At 36.6% G+C, this 15,512-nt stretch overlaps 1 protein-coding gene across 1 annotated transcript; it reads right to left on the bottom strand.

The window, feature by feature from the left end:
• Window positions 1-7,575: 7,575 nt before the first annotated feature.
• Window positions 7,576-12,810, bottom strand: LOC129808876 (uncharacterized; the record flags this gene model as incomplete). Its single annotated transcript, XM_055858782.1, has 2 exons — window positions 7,576-11,295; window positions 11,815-12,810. Coding segments are annotated over 2 exons (4,716 nt in total), but the record flags the coding sequence as incomplete, so codon positions are not given.
• Between the last annotated feature and the right edge of the window lie 2,702 nt (window positions 12,811-15,512).

Here is a 15,512-nt window from a genome sequence, read left to right as displayed (position 1 = left end):
GAATACTTGAAATGGCCCTACCAATTGATTTCCATTGCGGAATTTGCAAAATCTCGACAAAAAAATTTTGACCAAAAAAATCGATAGGCTAACCCCTTACAGTTTTTTCAAAAAATCGAAAATCGGCCCTAAAACCGTAATTCTCAATATTTCTGGATGAAATTCACAAAGAATACTTGAAATGGTCCTACCCGTCCTACCAATTGATTTCCATTGCGGAATTTGCAAAATCTCAACAAAAAATTTTTTGACCAAAAAAATCGATAGGCTAACCCCTTACAGTTTTTTCAAAAAATCGAAAATCGGCCCTAAAAACCGTAATTCTCAATATTTCTGGATGAAATTCACAAAGAATACTTGAAATGGCCTACCAATTGATTTCCATTGCGGAATTTGCAAAATCTCGACAAAAAAAATTTTTGACCAAAAAAATCGATAGGCTAACCCCTTACAGTTTTTTCAAAAAATCGAAAATCGGCCCTAAAAACCGTAATTCTCAATATTTCTGGATGAAATTCACAAAGAATACTTGAAATGGTCCTACCAATAGATTTTCATTACGGAATTTGCAAAATCTCAACAAAAATTTTTTGACCAAAAAAATCGATAGGCTAACCCCTTACAGTTTTTTCAAAAAATCGAAAATCGGCCCTAAAAACCGTAATTCTCAATATTTCTGGATGAAATTCACAAAGAATACTTGAAATGGCCCTACCAATTGATTTCCATTGCGGAATTTGCAAAATCTCGACAAAAAAATTTTTGACCAAAAAAATCGATAGGCTAACCCCTTACAGTTTTTTCAAAAAATCGAAAATCGGCCCTAAAAACCGTAATTCTCAATATTTCTGGATGAAATTCACAAAGAATACTTGAAATGGTCCTACCAATAGATTTCCATTGCGGAATTTGCAAAATCTCGACAAAAAAAATTTTGACCAAAAAAATTACAGTTTTTTCAAAAAATCGAAAATCGGCCCTAAAAACCGTAATTCTCAATATTTCTGGATGAAATTCACAAAGAATACTTGAAATGGTCCTACCAATAGATTTTCATTACGGAATTTGCAAAATCTCAACAAAAATTTTTTGACCAAAAAAATCGATAGGCTAACCCCTTACAGTTTTTTCAAAAAATCGAAAATCGGCCCTAAAAACCGTAATTCTCAATATTTCTGGATGAAATTCACAAAGAATACTTGAAATGGCCCTACCAATTGATTTCCATTGCGGAATTTGCAAAATCTCGACAAAAAATTTTTTGACCAAAACAATCGATAGGCTAACCCCCTTACAGTTTTTTCAAAAAATCGAAAATCGGCCCTAAAACCGTAATTCTCAATATTTCTGGATGAAATTCACAAAGAATACTTGAAATGGTCCTACCCGTCCTACCAATTGATTTCCATTGCGGAATTTGCAAAATCTCAACAAAAAATTTTTTGACCAAAAAAATCGATAGGCTAACCCCTTACAGTTTTTTCAAAAAATCGAAAATCGGCCCTAAAAACCGTAATTCTCAATATTTCTGGATGAAATTCACAAAGAATACTTGAAATGGTCCTACCAACTGATTTCCATTGCGGAATTTGCAAAATCTCAACAAAAAATTTTTTGACCAAAAAAATCGATAGGCTAACCCCTTACAGTTTTTCAAAAAATCGAAAATCGGCCCTAAAAACCGTAATTCTCAATATTTCTGGATGAAATTCACAAAGAATACTTGAAATGGTCCTACCAATAGATTTTCATTACGGAATTTGCAAAATCTCAACAAAAATTTTTTGACCAAAAAAATCGATAGGCTAACCCCTTACAGTTTTTTCAAAAAATCGAAAATCGGCCCTAAAAACCGTAATTCTCAATATTTCTGGATGAAATTCACAAAGAATACTTGAAATGGCCCTACCAATTGATTTCCATTGAGGAATTTGCAAAATCTCGACAAAAAAATTTTTGACCAAAAAAATCGATAGGCTAACCCCTTACAGTTTTTTCAAAAAATCGAAAATCGGCCCTAAAAACCGTAATTCTCAATATTTCTGGATGAAATTCACAAAGAATACTTGAAATGGTCCTACCAATTGATTTCCATTGCGGAATTTGCAAAATCTCGACAAAAAATTTTTTGACCAAAAAAATCGATAGGCTAACCCCTTACAGTTTTTTCAAAAAATCGAAAATCGGCCCTAAAAACCGTAATTCTCAATATTTCTGGATGAAATTCACAAAGAATACTTGAAATGGCCCTACCAATTGATTTCCATTGCGGAATTTGCAAAATCTCGACAAAAAAATTTTTGACCAAAAAAATCGATAGGCTAACCCCTTACAGTTTTTTCAAAAAATCGAAAATCGGCCCTAAAACCGTAATTCTCAATATTTCTGGATGAAATTCACAAAGAATACTTGAAATGGTCCTACCCGTCCTACCAATTGATTTCCATTGCGGAATTTGCAAAATCTCAACAAAAAATTTTTTGACCAAAAAAATCGATAGGCTAACCCCTTACAGTTTTTTCAAAAAATCGAAAATCGGCCCTAAAAACCGTAATTCTCAATATTTCTGGATGAAATTCACAAAGAATACTTGAAATGGCCCTACCAATTGATTTCCATTGCGGAATTTGCAAAATCTCGACAAAAAAATTTTTGACCAAAAAAATCGATAGGCTAACCCCTTACAGTTTTTTCAAAAAATCGAAAATCGGCCCTAAAAACCGTAATTCTCAATATTTCTGGATGAAATTCACAAAGAATACTTGAAATGGTCCTACCAATAGATTTTCATTACGGAATTTGCAAAATCTCAACAAAAATTTTTTGACCAAAAAAATCGATAGGCTAACCCCTTACAGTTTTTTCAAAAAATCGAAAATCGGCCCTAAAAACCGTAATTCTCAATATTTCTGGATGAAATTCACAAAGAATACTTGAAATGGCCCTACCAATTGATTTCCATTGCGGAATTTGCAAAATCTCGACAAAAAAATTTTTGACCAACAAAATCGATAGGCTAACCCCTTACAGTTTTTTCAAAAAATCGAAAATCGGCCCTAAAAACCGTAATTCTCAATATTTCTGGATGAAATTCATAAAGAATACTTGAAATGGTCCTACCCGTCCTACCAATTGATTTCCATTGCGGAATTTGCAAAATCTCAACAAAAAATTTTTTGACCAAAAAAATCGATAGGCTAACCCCTTACAGTTTTTTCACAAAATCGAAAATCGGCCCTAAAAACCGTAATTCTCAATATTTCAGGATGAAATTCACAAAGAATACTTGAAATGGTCCTACCAATTGATTTCCATTGCGGAATTTGCAAAATCTCGACAAAAATTTTTTTGACCAAAAAAATCGATAGGCTAATCCCTTACAGTTTTTTCAAAAAATCGAAAATCGGCCCTAAAAACCGTAATTCTCAATATTTCTGGATGAAATTCACAAAGAATACTTGAAATGGTCCTACCAATTGATTTCCATTGCGGAATTTGCAAAATCTCGACAAAAAATTTTTTGACCAAAAAAATCGATAGGCTAACCCCTTACAGTTTTTTCAAAAAATCGAAAATCGGCCCTAAAAACCGTAATTCTCAATATTTCTGGATGAAATTCACAAAGAATACTTGAAATGGTCCTACCAATAGATTTCCATTGCGGAATTTGCAAAATCTCGACAAAAAAAATTTTGACCAAAAAAATTACAGTTTTTTCAAAAAATCGAAAATCGGCCCTAAAAACCGTAATTCTCAATATTTCTGGATGAAATTCACAAAGAATACTTGAAATGGTCCTACCAATAGATTTTCATTACGGAATTTGCAAAATCTCAACAAAAATTTTTTGACCAAAAAAATCGATAGGCTAACCCCTTACAGTTTTTTCAAAAAATCGAAAATCGGCCCTAAAAACCGTAATTCTCAATATTTCTGGATGAAATTCACAAAGAATACTTGAAATGGCCCTACCAATTGATTTCCATTGCGGAATTTGCAAAATCTCGACAAAAAATTTTTTGACCAAAACAATCGATAGGCTAACCCCTTACAGTTTTTTCAAAAAATCGAAAATCGGCCCTAAAACCGTAATTCTCAATATTTCTGGATGAAATTCACAAAGAATACTTGAAATGGTCCTACCCGTCCTACCAATTGATTTCCATTGCGGAATTTGCAAAATCTCAACAAAAAATTTTTTGACCAAAAAAATCGATAGGCTAACCCCTTACAGTTTTTTCAAAAAATCGAAAATCGGCCCTAAAAACCGTAATTCTCAATATTTCTGGATGAAATTCACAAAGAATACTTGAAATGGCCCTACCAATTGATTTCCATTGCGGAATTTGCAAAATCTCGACAAAAAAATTTTTGACCAAAAAAATCGATAGGCTAACCCCTTACAGTTTTTTCAAAAAATCGAAAATCGGCCCTAAAAACCGTAATTCTCAATATTTCTGGATGAAATTCACAAAGAATACTTGAAATGGTCCTACCAATTGATTTCCATTGCGGAATTTGCAAAATCTCAACAAAAATTTTTTGACCAAAAAAATCGATAGGCTAACCCCTTACAGTTTTTTCAAAAAATCGAAAATCGGCCCTAAAAACCGTAATTCTCAATATTTCAGGATGAAATTCACAAAGAATACTTGAAATGGCCCTACCAATTGATTTCCATTGCGGAATTTGCAAAATCTCAACAAAAAATTTTTTGACCAAAAAAATCGATAGGCTAACCCCTTACAGTTTTTTCACAAAATCGAAAATCGGCCCTAAAAACCGTAATTCTCAATATTTCAGGATGAAATTCACAAAGAATACTTGAAATGGTCCTACCAATTGATTTCCATTGCGGAATTTGCAAAATCTCGACAAAAATTTTTTTGACCAAAAAAATCGATAGGCTAATCCCATACAGTTTTTTCAAAAAATCGAAAATCGGCCCTAAAAACCGTAATTCTCAATATTTCTGGATGAAATTCACAAAGAATACTTGAAATGGTCCTACCAATTGATTTTCATTGCGGAATTTGCAAAATCTCGACAAAAAATTTTTTGACCAAAAAAATCGATAGGCTAACCCCTTACAGTTTTTTCAAAAAATCGAAAATCGGCCCTAAAAACCGTAATTCTCAATATTTCTGGATGAAATTCACAAAGAATACTTGAAATGGTCCTACCAATAGATTTCCATTGCGGAATTTGCAAAATCTCGACAAAAAAAATTTTGACCAAAAAAATTACAGTTTTTTCAAAAAATCGAAAATCGGCCCTAAAAACCGTAATTCTCAATATTTCTGGATGAAATTCACAAAGAATACTTGAAATGGTCCTACCAATTGATTTCCATTGCGGAATTTGCAAAATCTCGACAAAAAATTTTTTGACCAAAAAAATCGATAGGCTAACCCCTTACAGTTTTTTCAAAAAATCGAAAATCGGCCCTAAAAACCGTAATTCTCAATATTTCTGGATGAAATTCACAAAGAATACTTGAAATGGTCCTACCAATTGATTTCCATTGCGGAATTTGCAAAATCTCGACAAAAAATTTTTTGACCAAAACAATCGATAGGCTAACCCCTTACAGTTTTTTAAAAAAAATCGAAAATCGGCCCTAAAAACCGTAATTCTCAATATTTCAGGATGAAATTCACAAAGAATACTTGAAATGGTCCTACCAATTGATTTCCATTGCGGAATTTGCAAAATCTCGACAAAAAATTTTTTGACCAAAAAAATCGATAGGCTAACCCCTTACAGTTTTTTCAAAAAATCGAAAATCGGCCCTAAAAACCGTAATTCTCAATATTTCTGGATGAAATTCACAAAGAATACTTGAAATGGTCCTACAAATTGATTTCCATTGCGGAATTTGCAAAATCTCGACAAAAAATTTTTTGACCAAAAAAATCGATAGGCTAACCCCTTACAGTTTTTTCACAAAATCGAAAATCGGCCCTAAAAACCGTAATTCTCAATATTTCAGGATGAAATTCACAAAGAATACTTGAAATGGTCCTACCAATTGATTTCCATTGCGGAATTTGCAAAATCTCGACAAAAAATTTTTTGACCAAAACAATCGATAGGCTAACCCCTTACAGTTTTTTCAAAAAATCGAAAATCGGCCCTAAAAACCGTAATTCTCAATATTTCAGGATGAAATTCACAAAGAATACTTGAAATGGTCCTACCAATTGATTTCCATTGCGGAATTTGCAAAATCTCAACAAAAAATTTTTTGACCAACAAAATCGATAGGCTAACCCCTTACAGTTTTTTCAAAAAATCGAAAATCGGCCCTAAAAACCGTAATTCTCAATATTTCTGGATGAAATTCATAAAGAATACTTGAAATGGTCCTACCAATTGATTTCCATTGCGGAATTTGCAAAATCTCGACAAAAAATTTTTTGACCAAAAAAATCGATAGGCTAACCCCTTACAGTTTTTTCAAAAAATCGAAAATCGGCCCTAAAAACCGTAATTCTCAATATTTCTGGATGAAATTCACAAAGAATACTTGAAATGGTCCTACCAATTGATTTCCATTGCGGAATTTGCAAAATCTCAACAAAAAATTTTTTGACCAAAAAAATCGATAGGCTAACCCCTTACAGTTTTTTCACAAAATCGAAAATCGGCCCTAAAAACCGTAATTCTCAATATTTCAGGATGAAATTCACAAAGAATACTTGAAATGGTCCTACCAATTGATTTCCATTGCGGAATTTGCAAAATCTCGACAAAAAATTTTTTGACCAAAAAAATCGATAGGCTAACCCCTTACAGTTTTTTCAAAAAATCGAAAATCGGCCCTATGTGTGTGGGGGAGATGCACTCACCTAGAAAAATGAATGAAGCTATTAGTTGGGAGCTTCTAGGATCCGCGAAGGAGGACCCAGAAAAATGTTTTAGCTGCTGACTCCACCACAAGTTTGGGAAGGACCAGGAGCCCCAAAGCAGAGCCCCAAATAACTCACAATGTGATTGACACGCACTCACAATCCCTTTTCAATCTTCCAAATCCACTAAGTTAATTTAATGTTTTTAAACCACCACCATTTAATATTTCACTTCACTTGATTTAATAGATAAATTTAAGGGTAATAAGGAAAATGATTTATGATTTAATAATTTAATTCAGATTAACAAAACTTCACCACCAATTTTTCACGCGCCGAAAACGGAAGTATACGGTAATAAATTTGGCAGAACCGCCTTTCAAAAGTCATCCCACTTTTTAGTGTTGCCAAAATAAAAGGCGCGAAGATAGCAACAAATGTGGGCATGGTGGGCATTAATATTTTGAAAGTATTTAATTTCAACGGTCCTCCGTACATTCTCCCCGGGATGGACTGGGCTGTCATTCAATGACTGGTTAAGTCCATCAATCTGATCGGTTGCTGGCAGTCGAGCCACCTTGGTGACAGGTCTCGTGTATACACCACGCATAGTTCTGATGGTTAACACCCTTACATGTCCGTCAGCTCCTGGGTGAACCTTTTCCACTCTTCCCAAGACCCACTTACTTCCTTCGGGGTTGGTTTCATCTAATAATAATATTACCTGACCAACCTGAAGATTATCACGGTTAGAGATCCATTTTGATCTTTGCTGAAGGGTATTCAAGTAATGTAGTCTCCATTTTTTGGCGAAATCTTGAACCCTTTGTTGGCATGCCTGCCAGTAAGATTGCCTATTAACGCCTATGTGGGATAAATCTGGGTTTGGTGGGGCATTTGTTGGAGCAAAATGCAAGAAATGACCGGGAGTAAGAAAAGTATTGTCATTTGGATCATCTGTAGTAATGCATATAGGACGACTGTTTAATACTGCTTCGATTTGTGTTAAGACTGTTTGAAGTTCTTCATATGATAATGGTTTATAGTTGGTGACTCGAATCAAATGAAATTTCATGCTCTTAACACAAGCTTCCCATAATCCGCCATGATGGGGTGAAGCTGGTGGATTAAAATGCCAGATGCATCCGTGATTTTGAGTAGCTGAAGATATTTCATGTTGACTCTCTTCCTGCTGAAGAAGGCGCTGAAGTTCCTTCGCTGCTCCTTGGAAATTGGTTCCACAATCTGAATAAATGTGACGTGGAGTTGTTCTTCGCGCAGCGAATCTCCGAAACGATGATATAAATGCTTCCGTGGAAAGTGATGTGACCACTTCCAAGTGCACTGCTTTAGTAGCCATGCATACGTATACAGCCACATATGCCTTTTGAGTACCCATCCTCCTCGACCGAACTCCCCGGGTTGCAGCACATAACATCTGAATTGGTCCTGCGAAGTCAACGCCTACAGCGTGAAAAGGTCGATGGAATTGGACTCGATGTCTTGGAAGATCAGCCATGATTTGGTCTAGAGGTAACGGTCGCAATTTATAACAACGATGGCATTGATGGACAATTTTGCGGACTAAGTTGCGCCCAGAGACAGGCCAATATTGCTGACGCATTGTTGACAGGAGCAGCGTGGGGGGAGCATGTAAGTTCTTAATGTGCTCCCTTTGAGCAAGTAAAAATGTAAGTTGACTCTTCGGCAGAAGTATTGGATGCTTTGCGTGGTACGCCTCATCTGATTTAGTTAGTCTTCCACCGACTCTAATAACATTATCATCATCGATAAATGGTGCGAGAGCTAATATAGATTTCCACTTCCTACAAGCAGGACCTTTACCCTGGAGATGCCGAAATAGAGGGGCCCAATGAAATTGTTGATCAATTCTGATAAGCGTGATTAATGCTCGCTCCATTTCAACAGTTGCAATAAGTCCCCTATTTTGTGGATTAGACGGGGGAGTGAGAAATCTTAAACAGTAAGCGACGATTCTCTGGATTTTATTGAGGGATGAATATTTGTTAAGCAGGTAAGAAACTAAATTCTCACACTCCTCCTTGGTAGTAATAACACAACATTCGACTTCACCTGATGTGTCCAGTGGAGTGTCAAATGGCTTTGGCCATGAATCTTTGGATTCAACTAACCATTCCGGTCCCTTCCACCAGAGCTCGTTATCCTTCAACTTACTAGGAATGACACCTCGTGATATCAAGTCTGCAGGATTACATGCGGTTGGTACATGCTGCCATTGTTGTGGCTGAGAAGATTGGTTGATAATCTTTACTCTATGGGATACAAAAACCTTAAAGGCGTCAGGAGGACTTCTCAGCCAAGACAAGACTATAGTCGAATCTGACCAAAAATGGATGGAATCAGGATTTACAACATCACTGAATTTTCGCACCGTATCAGCTGCTAGTGTGGCTCCACACAGCTCTAATTTTGGGATAGTTATACTCTTCAATGGCGCGACACGTGATTTGGACAAGAGAAGAGAACTGTACCTAACACCTCTGTCGTCAACTGTTACAACGTAGACTGCCACTCCGTATGCCTTCATACTAGCGTCGCAGAATGCATGTAGTTCTGATCTCTTGGGAAACTGATAAACTGATATCCACCGAGGAATCTGGAAATTACATAACTCCAGCATTCCCTGTACAAATTTTCGCCACTCGCTTTTAAATTCATCATCGATTGGATCGTCCCATCCCTTCTTTAATTTGTGGAGATTCTGAAGCATCACTTTGGCTTCTATAATGACTGGTCCTATAAGACCAATGGGATCAAAAAGCTTTGCGATGGCTGACGCCATATTACGCTTTGTCTTAACTTCATCAGGTGACCCCAATGGTGATTCAAAGTGAAAACTATCGGTCGTAGGGTTCCACGTTAATCCCAATGCGCCCACAAAGAAATCATTCGACTTGGTGTTCTGGGTAAGAGCAACGTTGGTTTCTGTGTACAACTCAGGATAGTTACTGCTCCATTTAGCAAGGGTAAAACCACCTTTATCTAACACCTCAATTAGTTGAGTCTTTGTTTCTATGGCTTCTGTTAGGGAAGTGCAGGACAAAATGCAATCGTCTACGTAGAAGGATTCACGTAAAGCGGAAAAAGCGCGAGGGAATTCCGATTCATGTTCCTTAGCCAATTGCTCCAATGCTCGGGTAGCAAGGAAAGGGGATGAGGCTACTCCAAATGATACTCGTCCAATGCGGAAATCACCCATGGGTTTGGAGTCATCATCTCGCCATATTAAGCGTTGGTAGTGAGAATCTTCTTCATTCATCACAAGTTGAAGATACATTTTAGATATATCGGCAGTAAGAGCGACAGGGTGTAGTCTAAAGCGGAGCAGAATTGTAGCAAGATCATTCTGAATAGTGGGCCCAATCATTAAAAGATCATTCAAGCTGTATCCGGAGCTAGACTTAGCACTCGCGTTATACACAACACGAAGTTTGGTTGTGCTCGATTCTTCCTTATAAACTCCGTGATGCGGCATATAATAAGACGGAGCTCTAAGTTCTTCAGTGGATATGGGGATGAGCCAACCTCTTTCGATTTGATCTTTCATAACGTCCACATACATAGACTTGAAGGTTGGGTTTTTCTTAAATTGTCTCTCCAGAGACATAAATTGCCTTACTGCTTGAGGACGGGAATAGCCGAGAAGGTCTGGACTTTTCTTGAATGGAAATCTTACTATGAATCTTCCTTCAAGTGTACGAGAATGTGTGGATCTGAAATGATTTTCAGCTTCTCTCTGTTCATCTGTTAATGGTGGTTGCTCTGAAATATCTTCGATTTCCCAGAACTTGACCAGAGCATCCTCAATAGACGGAGCTAGGGATATGTGGTTAACGTGAACAGACTGGGATGGAATAGCTCTATGCTCACCTACAATCACGTAACCAAATACGGTTTCCCTTAGATGTGGAAGCCCTGGGCCTAGAGAAATAACATCACTCAAGAAAGCTGACCAATAAACATCTCCGCATACAAGAATATCTACTGGTTTGGGATCAGCCCAATAAGGATCGGCAAGTTCAACATTAGATGGTATATTCAACGCTGATTTATCAGTAATCCAGCCAGGAAGATTGCCTGTGATCCTTGGCATCACATGGCAATTCACGGTGAAAGTATCATGAGAGACTTGTGAACAAATTGTGGCTGTAACTTGGTGCCTTATACGGGTATGGTGTCCACCCACTCCTATCACTGAGAGATCTGTAGAATGTTTTGTAAGTTTTAATTTCTGAGCCAATTCGGTGGAGATGACACAAACTTGAGCTCCGCCATCCAACAGGAGGCGGCAGGGAATTCTCTCATTGTCCTTATTGAGTATATCAACCATAGCAGTGGCAAGATAAACACGATGTTCAGATCGGATATTGGCTTTGGAAGATACAGCAACAATAGCGGATGACTTTTGAGACGGAGAATCATGTTTAGATGGAGGCAACCCAGTTTCCGGTGGTTTTGAAGTTGTGTTTTGGTTTCGTTGTGTCGAGGTGGGGGCGGCAGCCATGGACTCAAAATAATCATGGAGTAGGATATTATGCCTACCGGAGCATTTTCGACACTTGTGAAAATTGCATGAGTTTGTCATGTGTCGGGAAAGACAATTCCGACAAAGATTCAACCGCTTAACAACTTCAAATCTCTCCGCTGCTGATAACTCTAAGAATTTAGGACAACGGAATAGAGGATGGGCGGACTCTAGGCAGTATTTGCAATCAGAATAATTTGGAGTATTATTTGTCAGCGTTGATACTTGACGTTTCGGCGGCTTGGATGAGGTGGATTGGTTTTTGGAATTAGGTGAATTTTTAGTAGAGGCAGGGTCCTCAGAAAAGTTTTTAGCATCGATACATCTTTGACTTAAAAACTGCATGAAATGAGTGAGTGTTGGTATGGAATTTCCACATTCGCGTCCCCATAATACCCTGGACTCAGAGTCAAGACGATCGAGGACAAACTGTATAATCCATGGATCTCTTGAAGTCGCTTCCATAGCATCTAATGCCATGACACATGCGTTGAGAGTGCTCTTAATTTTGCGTATGGCTTGGGTATCGGAGGGAGTAACCTTTGGCATTTGGTAAAAAGTGCGAATATGATCCGAGATTATTTCATTTTTTCTCTCATACTGTTCCCTGAGAATGTCCCATGCTACTTGGAAATTGGCATCTGTAATGCTCAAATTTTGAATAGCGGCAGCGGCCTCAGATTTTAATGCAGATTGGAGATAGTCTAATTTTTGCACTTGGGTGAGAGAGGGATGGTTGATAACTGACGATTGAAATTTATCTCGAAATGAAATCCATTCAGAAAATTTGCCATCGAAAGTAGGGAGATTAATTTGTGGCAATTTCACTACAGAAGGTGGATTTGATTCTGTGGAATTATTTTTTTTTGCATTGTTATTGAAGGTGGACAACAGTTGGGTCATATACCGTTGGTTTTGCTGAAGAAGATCACTCATGAATTGACACATCTGTGATTGAGTTTGAGTAGGAGCAGGGGGGCTATCATTTTTATCTTCATCACCCTCATCTTCGGAATCATATATGGAAACATCCTCAACAAGCGCGGAAATCTTCGATATTATCTCATCACATCTTGTCAGGAAATTATTCATATACAAAGTTTCCTCCCTACCTTTCTCCTCGGTCTCTTGCTTCTTGATAATTTGCCCTTGCAGTTTAGTAAACTTCACCTTGATGCTCCGAATGAGTTTGAGATCAGAGAGCAGGAATTGTTTGCTCACAATTTCTTCTTCCGAAAGCTCCTTCAGCTGATTTTCTACACGTGTCACAGCTGACACATAACCACCTCTCTTCTTCAAAAGCATGATGACTGTATGACTGGCTGGTATCACAAAATCCCACGATGGGCTCGAAGCCGACCAGAAAAATGTGTGTGGGGGAGATGCACTCACCTAGAAAAATGAATGAAGCTATTAGTTGGGAGCTTCTAGGATCCGCGAAGGAGGACCCAGAAAAATGTGTGTGGGGGAGATGCACTCACCTAGAAAAATGAATGAAGCTATTAGTTGGGAGCTTCTAGGATCCGCGAAGGAGGACCCAGAAAAATGTTTTAGCTGCTGACTCCACCACAAGTTTGGGAAGGACCAGGAGCCCCAAAGCAGAGCCCCAAATAACTCACAATGTGATTGACACGCACTCACAATCCCTTTTCAATCTTCCAAATCCACTAAGTTAATTTAATGTTTTTAAACCACCACCATTTAATATTTCACTTCACTTGATTTAATAGATAAATTTAAGGGTAATAAGGAAAATGATTTATGATTTAATAATTTAATTCAGATTAACAAAACTTCACCACCAATTTTTCACGCGCCGAAAACGGAAGTATACGGTAATAAATTTGGCAGAACCGCCTTTCAAAAGTCATCCCACTTTTTAGTGTTGCCAAAATAAAAGGCGCGAAGATAGCAACAAATGTGGGCATGGTGGGCATTAATATTTTGAAAGTATTTAATTTTCAACGGTCCTCCGTACAGCCCTAAAAACCGTAATTCTCAATATTTCTGGATGAAATTCACAAAGAATACTTGAAATGGTCCTACCAATTGATTTCCATTGCGGAATTTGCAAAATCTCAACAAAAAATTTTTTGACCAAAAAAATCGATAGGCTAACCCCTTACAGTTTTTTCAAAAAATCGAAAATCGGCCCTAAAAACCGTAATTCTCAATATTTCTGGATGAAATTCACAAAGAATACTTGAAATGGCCCTACCAATTGATTTCCATTGCGGAATTTGCAAAATCTCGACAAAAAATTTTTTGACCAAAAAAATCGATAGGCTAACCCCTTACAGTTTTTTCACAAAATCGAAAATCGGCCCTAAAAACCGTAATTCTCAATATTTCTGGATGAAATTCACAAAGAATACTTGAAATGGTCCTACCAATTGATTTCCATTGCGGAATTTGCAAAATCTCGACAAAAAATTTTTTGACCAAAACAATCGATAGGCTAACCCCTTACAGTTTTTTCAAAAAATCGAAAATCGGCCCTAAAAACCGTAATTCTCAATATTTCTGGATGAAATTCACAAAGAATACTTGAAATGGTCCTACCAATTGATTTCCATTGCGGAATTTGCAAAATCTCGACAAAAAAATTTTTGACCAAAAAAATCGATAGGCTAACCCCTTACAGTTTTTTCAAAAAATCGAAAATCGACCCTAAAAACCATAATTCTCAATATTTCTGGATGAAATTCACAAAGAATACTTGAAATGGTCCTACCAATTGATTTCCATTGCGGAATTTGCAAAATCTCGACAAAAAATTTTTTGACCAAAAAAATCGATAGGCTTACAGTTTTTTCAAAAAATCGAAAATCGGCCCTAAAACCGTAATTCTCAATATTTCTGGATGAAATTCACAAAGAATACTTGAAATGGTCCTACCGGTCCTACCAATTGATTTCCATTGCGGAATTTGCAAAATCTCAACAAAAAATTTCTTGACCAAAAAAATCGATAGGCTAACCCCTTACAGTTTTTTCAAAAAATCGAAAATCGGCCCTAAAAACCGTAATTCTCAATATTTCTGGATGAAATTCACAAAGAATACTTGAAATGGTCCTACCAATTGATTTCCATTGCGGAATTTGCAAAATCTCGACAAAAAAATTTTTGACCAAAAAATCGATAGGCTAACCCCTTACAGTTTTTTCAAAAAATCGAAAATCGGCCCTAAAAACCGTAATTCTCAATATTTCTGGATGAAATTCACAAAGAATACTTGAAATGGTCCTACCAATTGATTTCCATTGCGGAATTTGCAAAATCTCGACAAAAAATTTTTTGACCAAAAAAATCGATAGGCTAACCCCTTACAGTTTTTTCAAAAAATCGAAAATCGGCCCTAAAAACCGTAATTCTCAATATTTCAGGATGAAATTCACAAAGAATACTTGAAATGGTCCTACCAATTGATTTCCATTGCGGAATTTGCAAAATCTCAACAAAAAATTTTTTGACCAACAAAATCGATAGGCTAACCCCTTACAGTTTTTTCAAAAAATCGAAAATCGGCCCTAAAAACCGTAATTCTCAATATTTCTGGATGAAATTCATAAAGAATACTTGAAATGGTCCTACCAATTGATTTCCATTGCGGAATTTGCAAAATCTCGACAAAAAATTTTTTGACCAAAAAAATCGATAGGCTAACCCCTTACAGTTTTTTCAAAAAATCGAAAATCGGCCCTAAAAACCGTAATTCTCAATATTTCTGGATGAAATTCACAAAGAATACTTGAAATGGTCCTACCAATTGATTTCCATTGCGGAATTTGCAAAATCTCAACAAAAAATTTTTTGACCAAAAAAATCGATAGGCTAACCCCTTACAGTTTTTTCAAAAAATCGAAAATCGGCCCTAAAAACCGTAATTCTCAATATTTCAGGATGAAATTCACAAAGAATACTTGAAATGGTCCTACCAATTGATTTCCATTGCGGAATTTGCAAAATCTCGACAAAAAATTTTTTGACCAAAAAAATCGATAGGCTAACCCCTTACAGTTTTTTCAAAAAATCGAAAATCGGCCCTAAAAACCGTAATTCTCAATATTTCTGGATGAAATTCACAAAGAATA

Source organism: Phlebotomus papatasi, unplaced genomic scaffold (genome assembly GCF_024763615.1).
Source record: "Phlebotomus papatasi isolate M1 unplaced genomic scaffold, Ppap_2.1 HiC_scaffold_150, whole genome shotgun sequence".
In the NCBI taxonomy this organism is placed as follows: domain Eukaryota; kingdom Metazoa; phylum Arthropoda; class Insecta; order Diptera; family Psychodidae; genus Phlebotomus; species Phlebotomus papatasi.
Note: the sequence above shows the minus strand (reverse complement) of the source record. Positions and strands in the feature narration are given on the sequence as shown.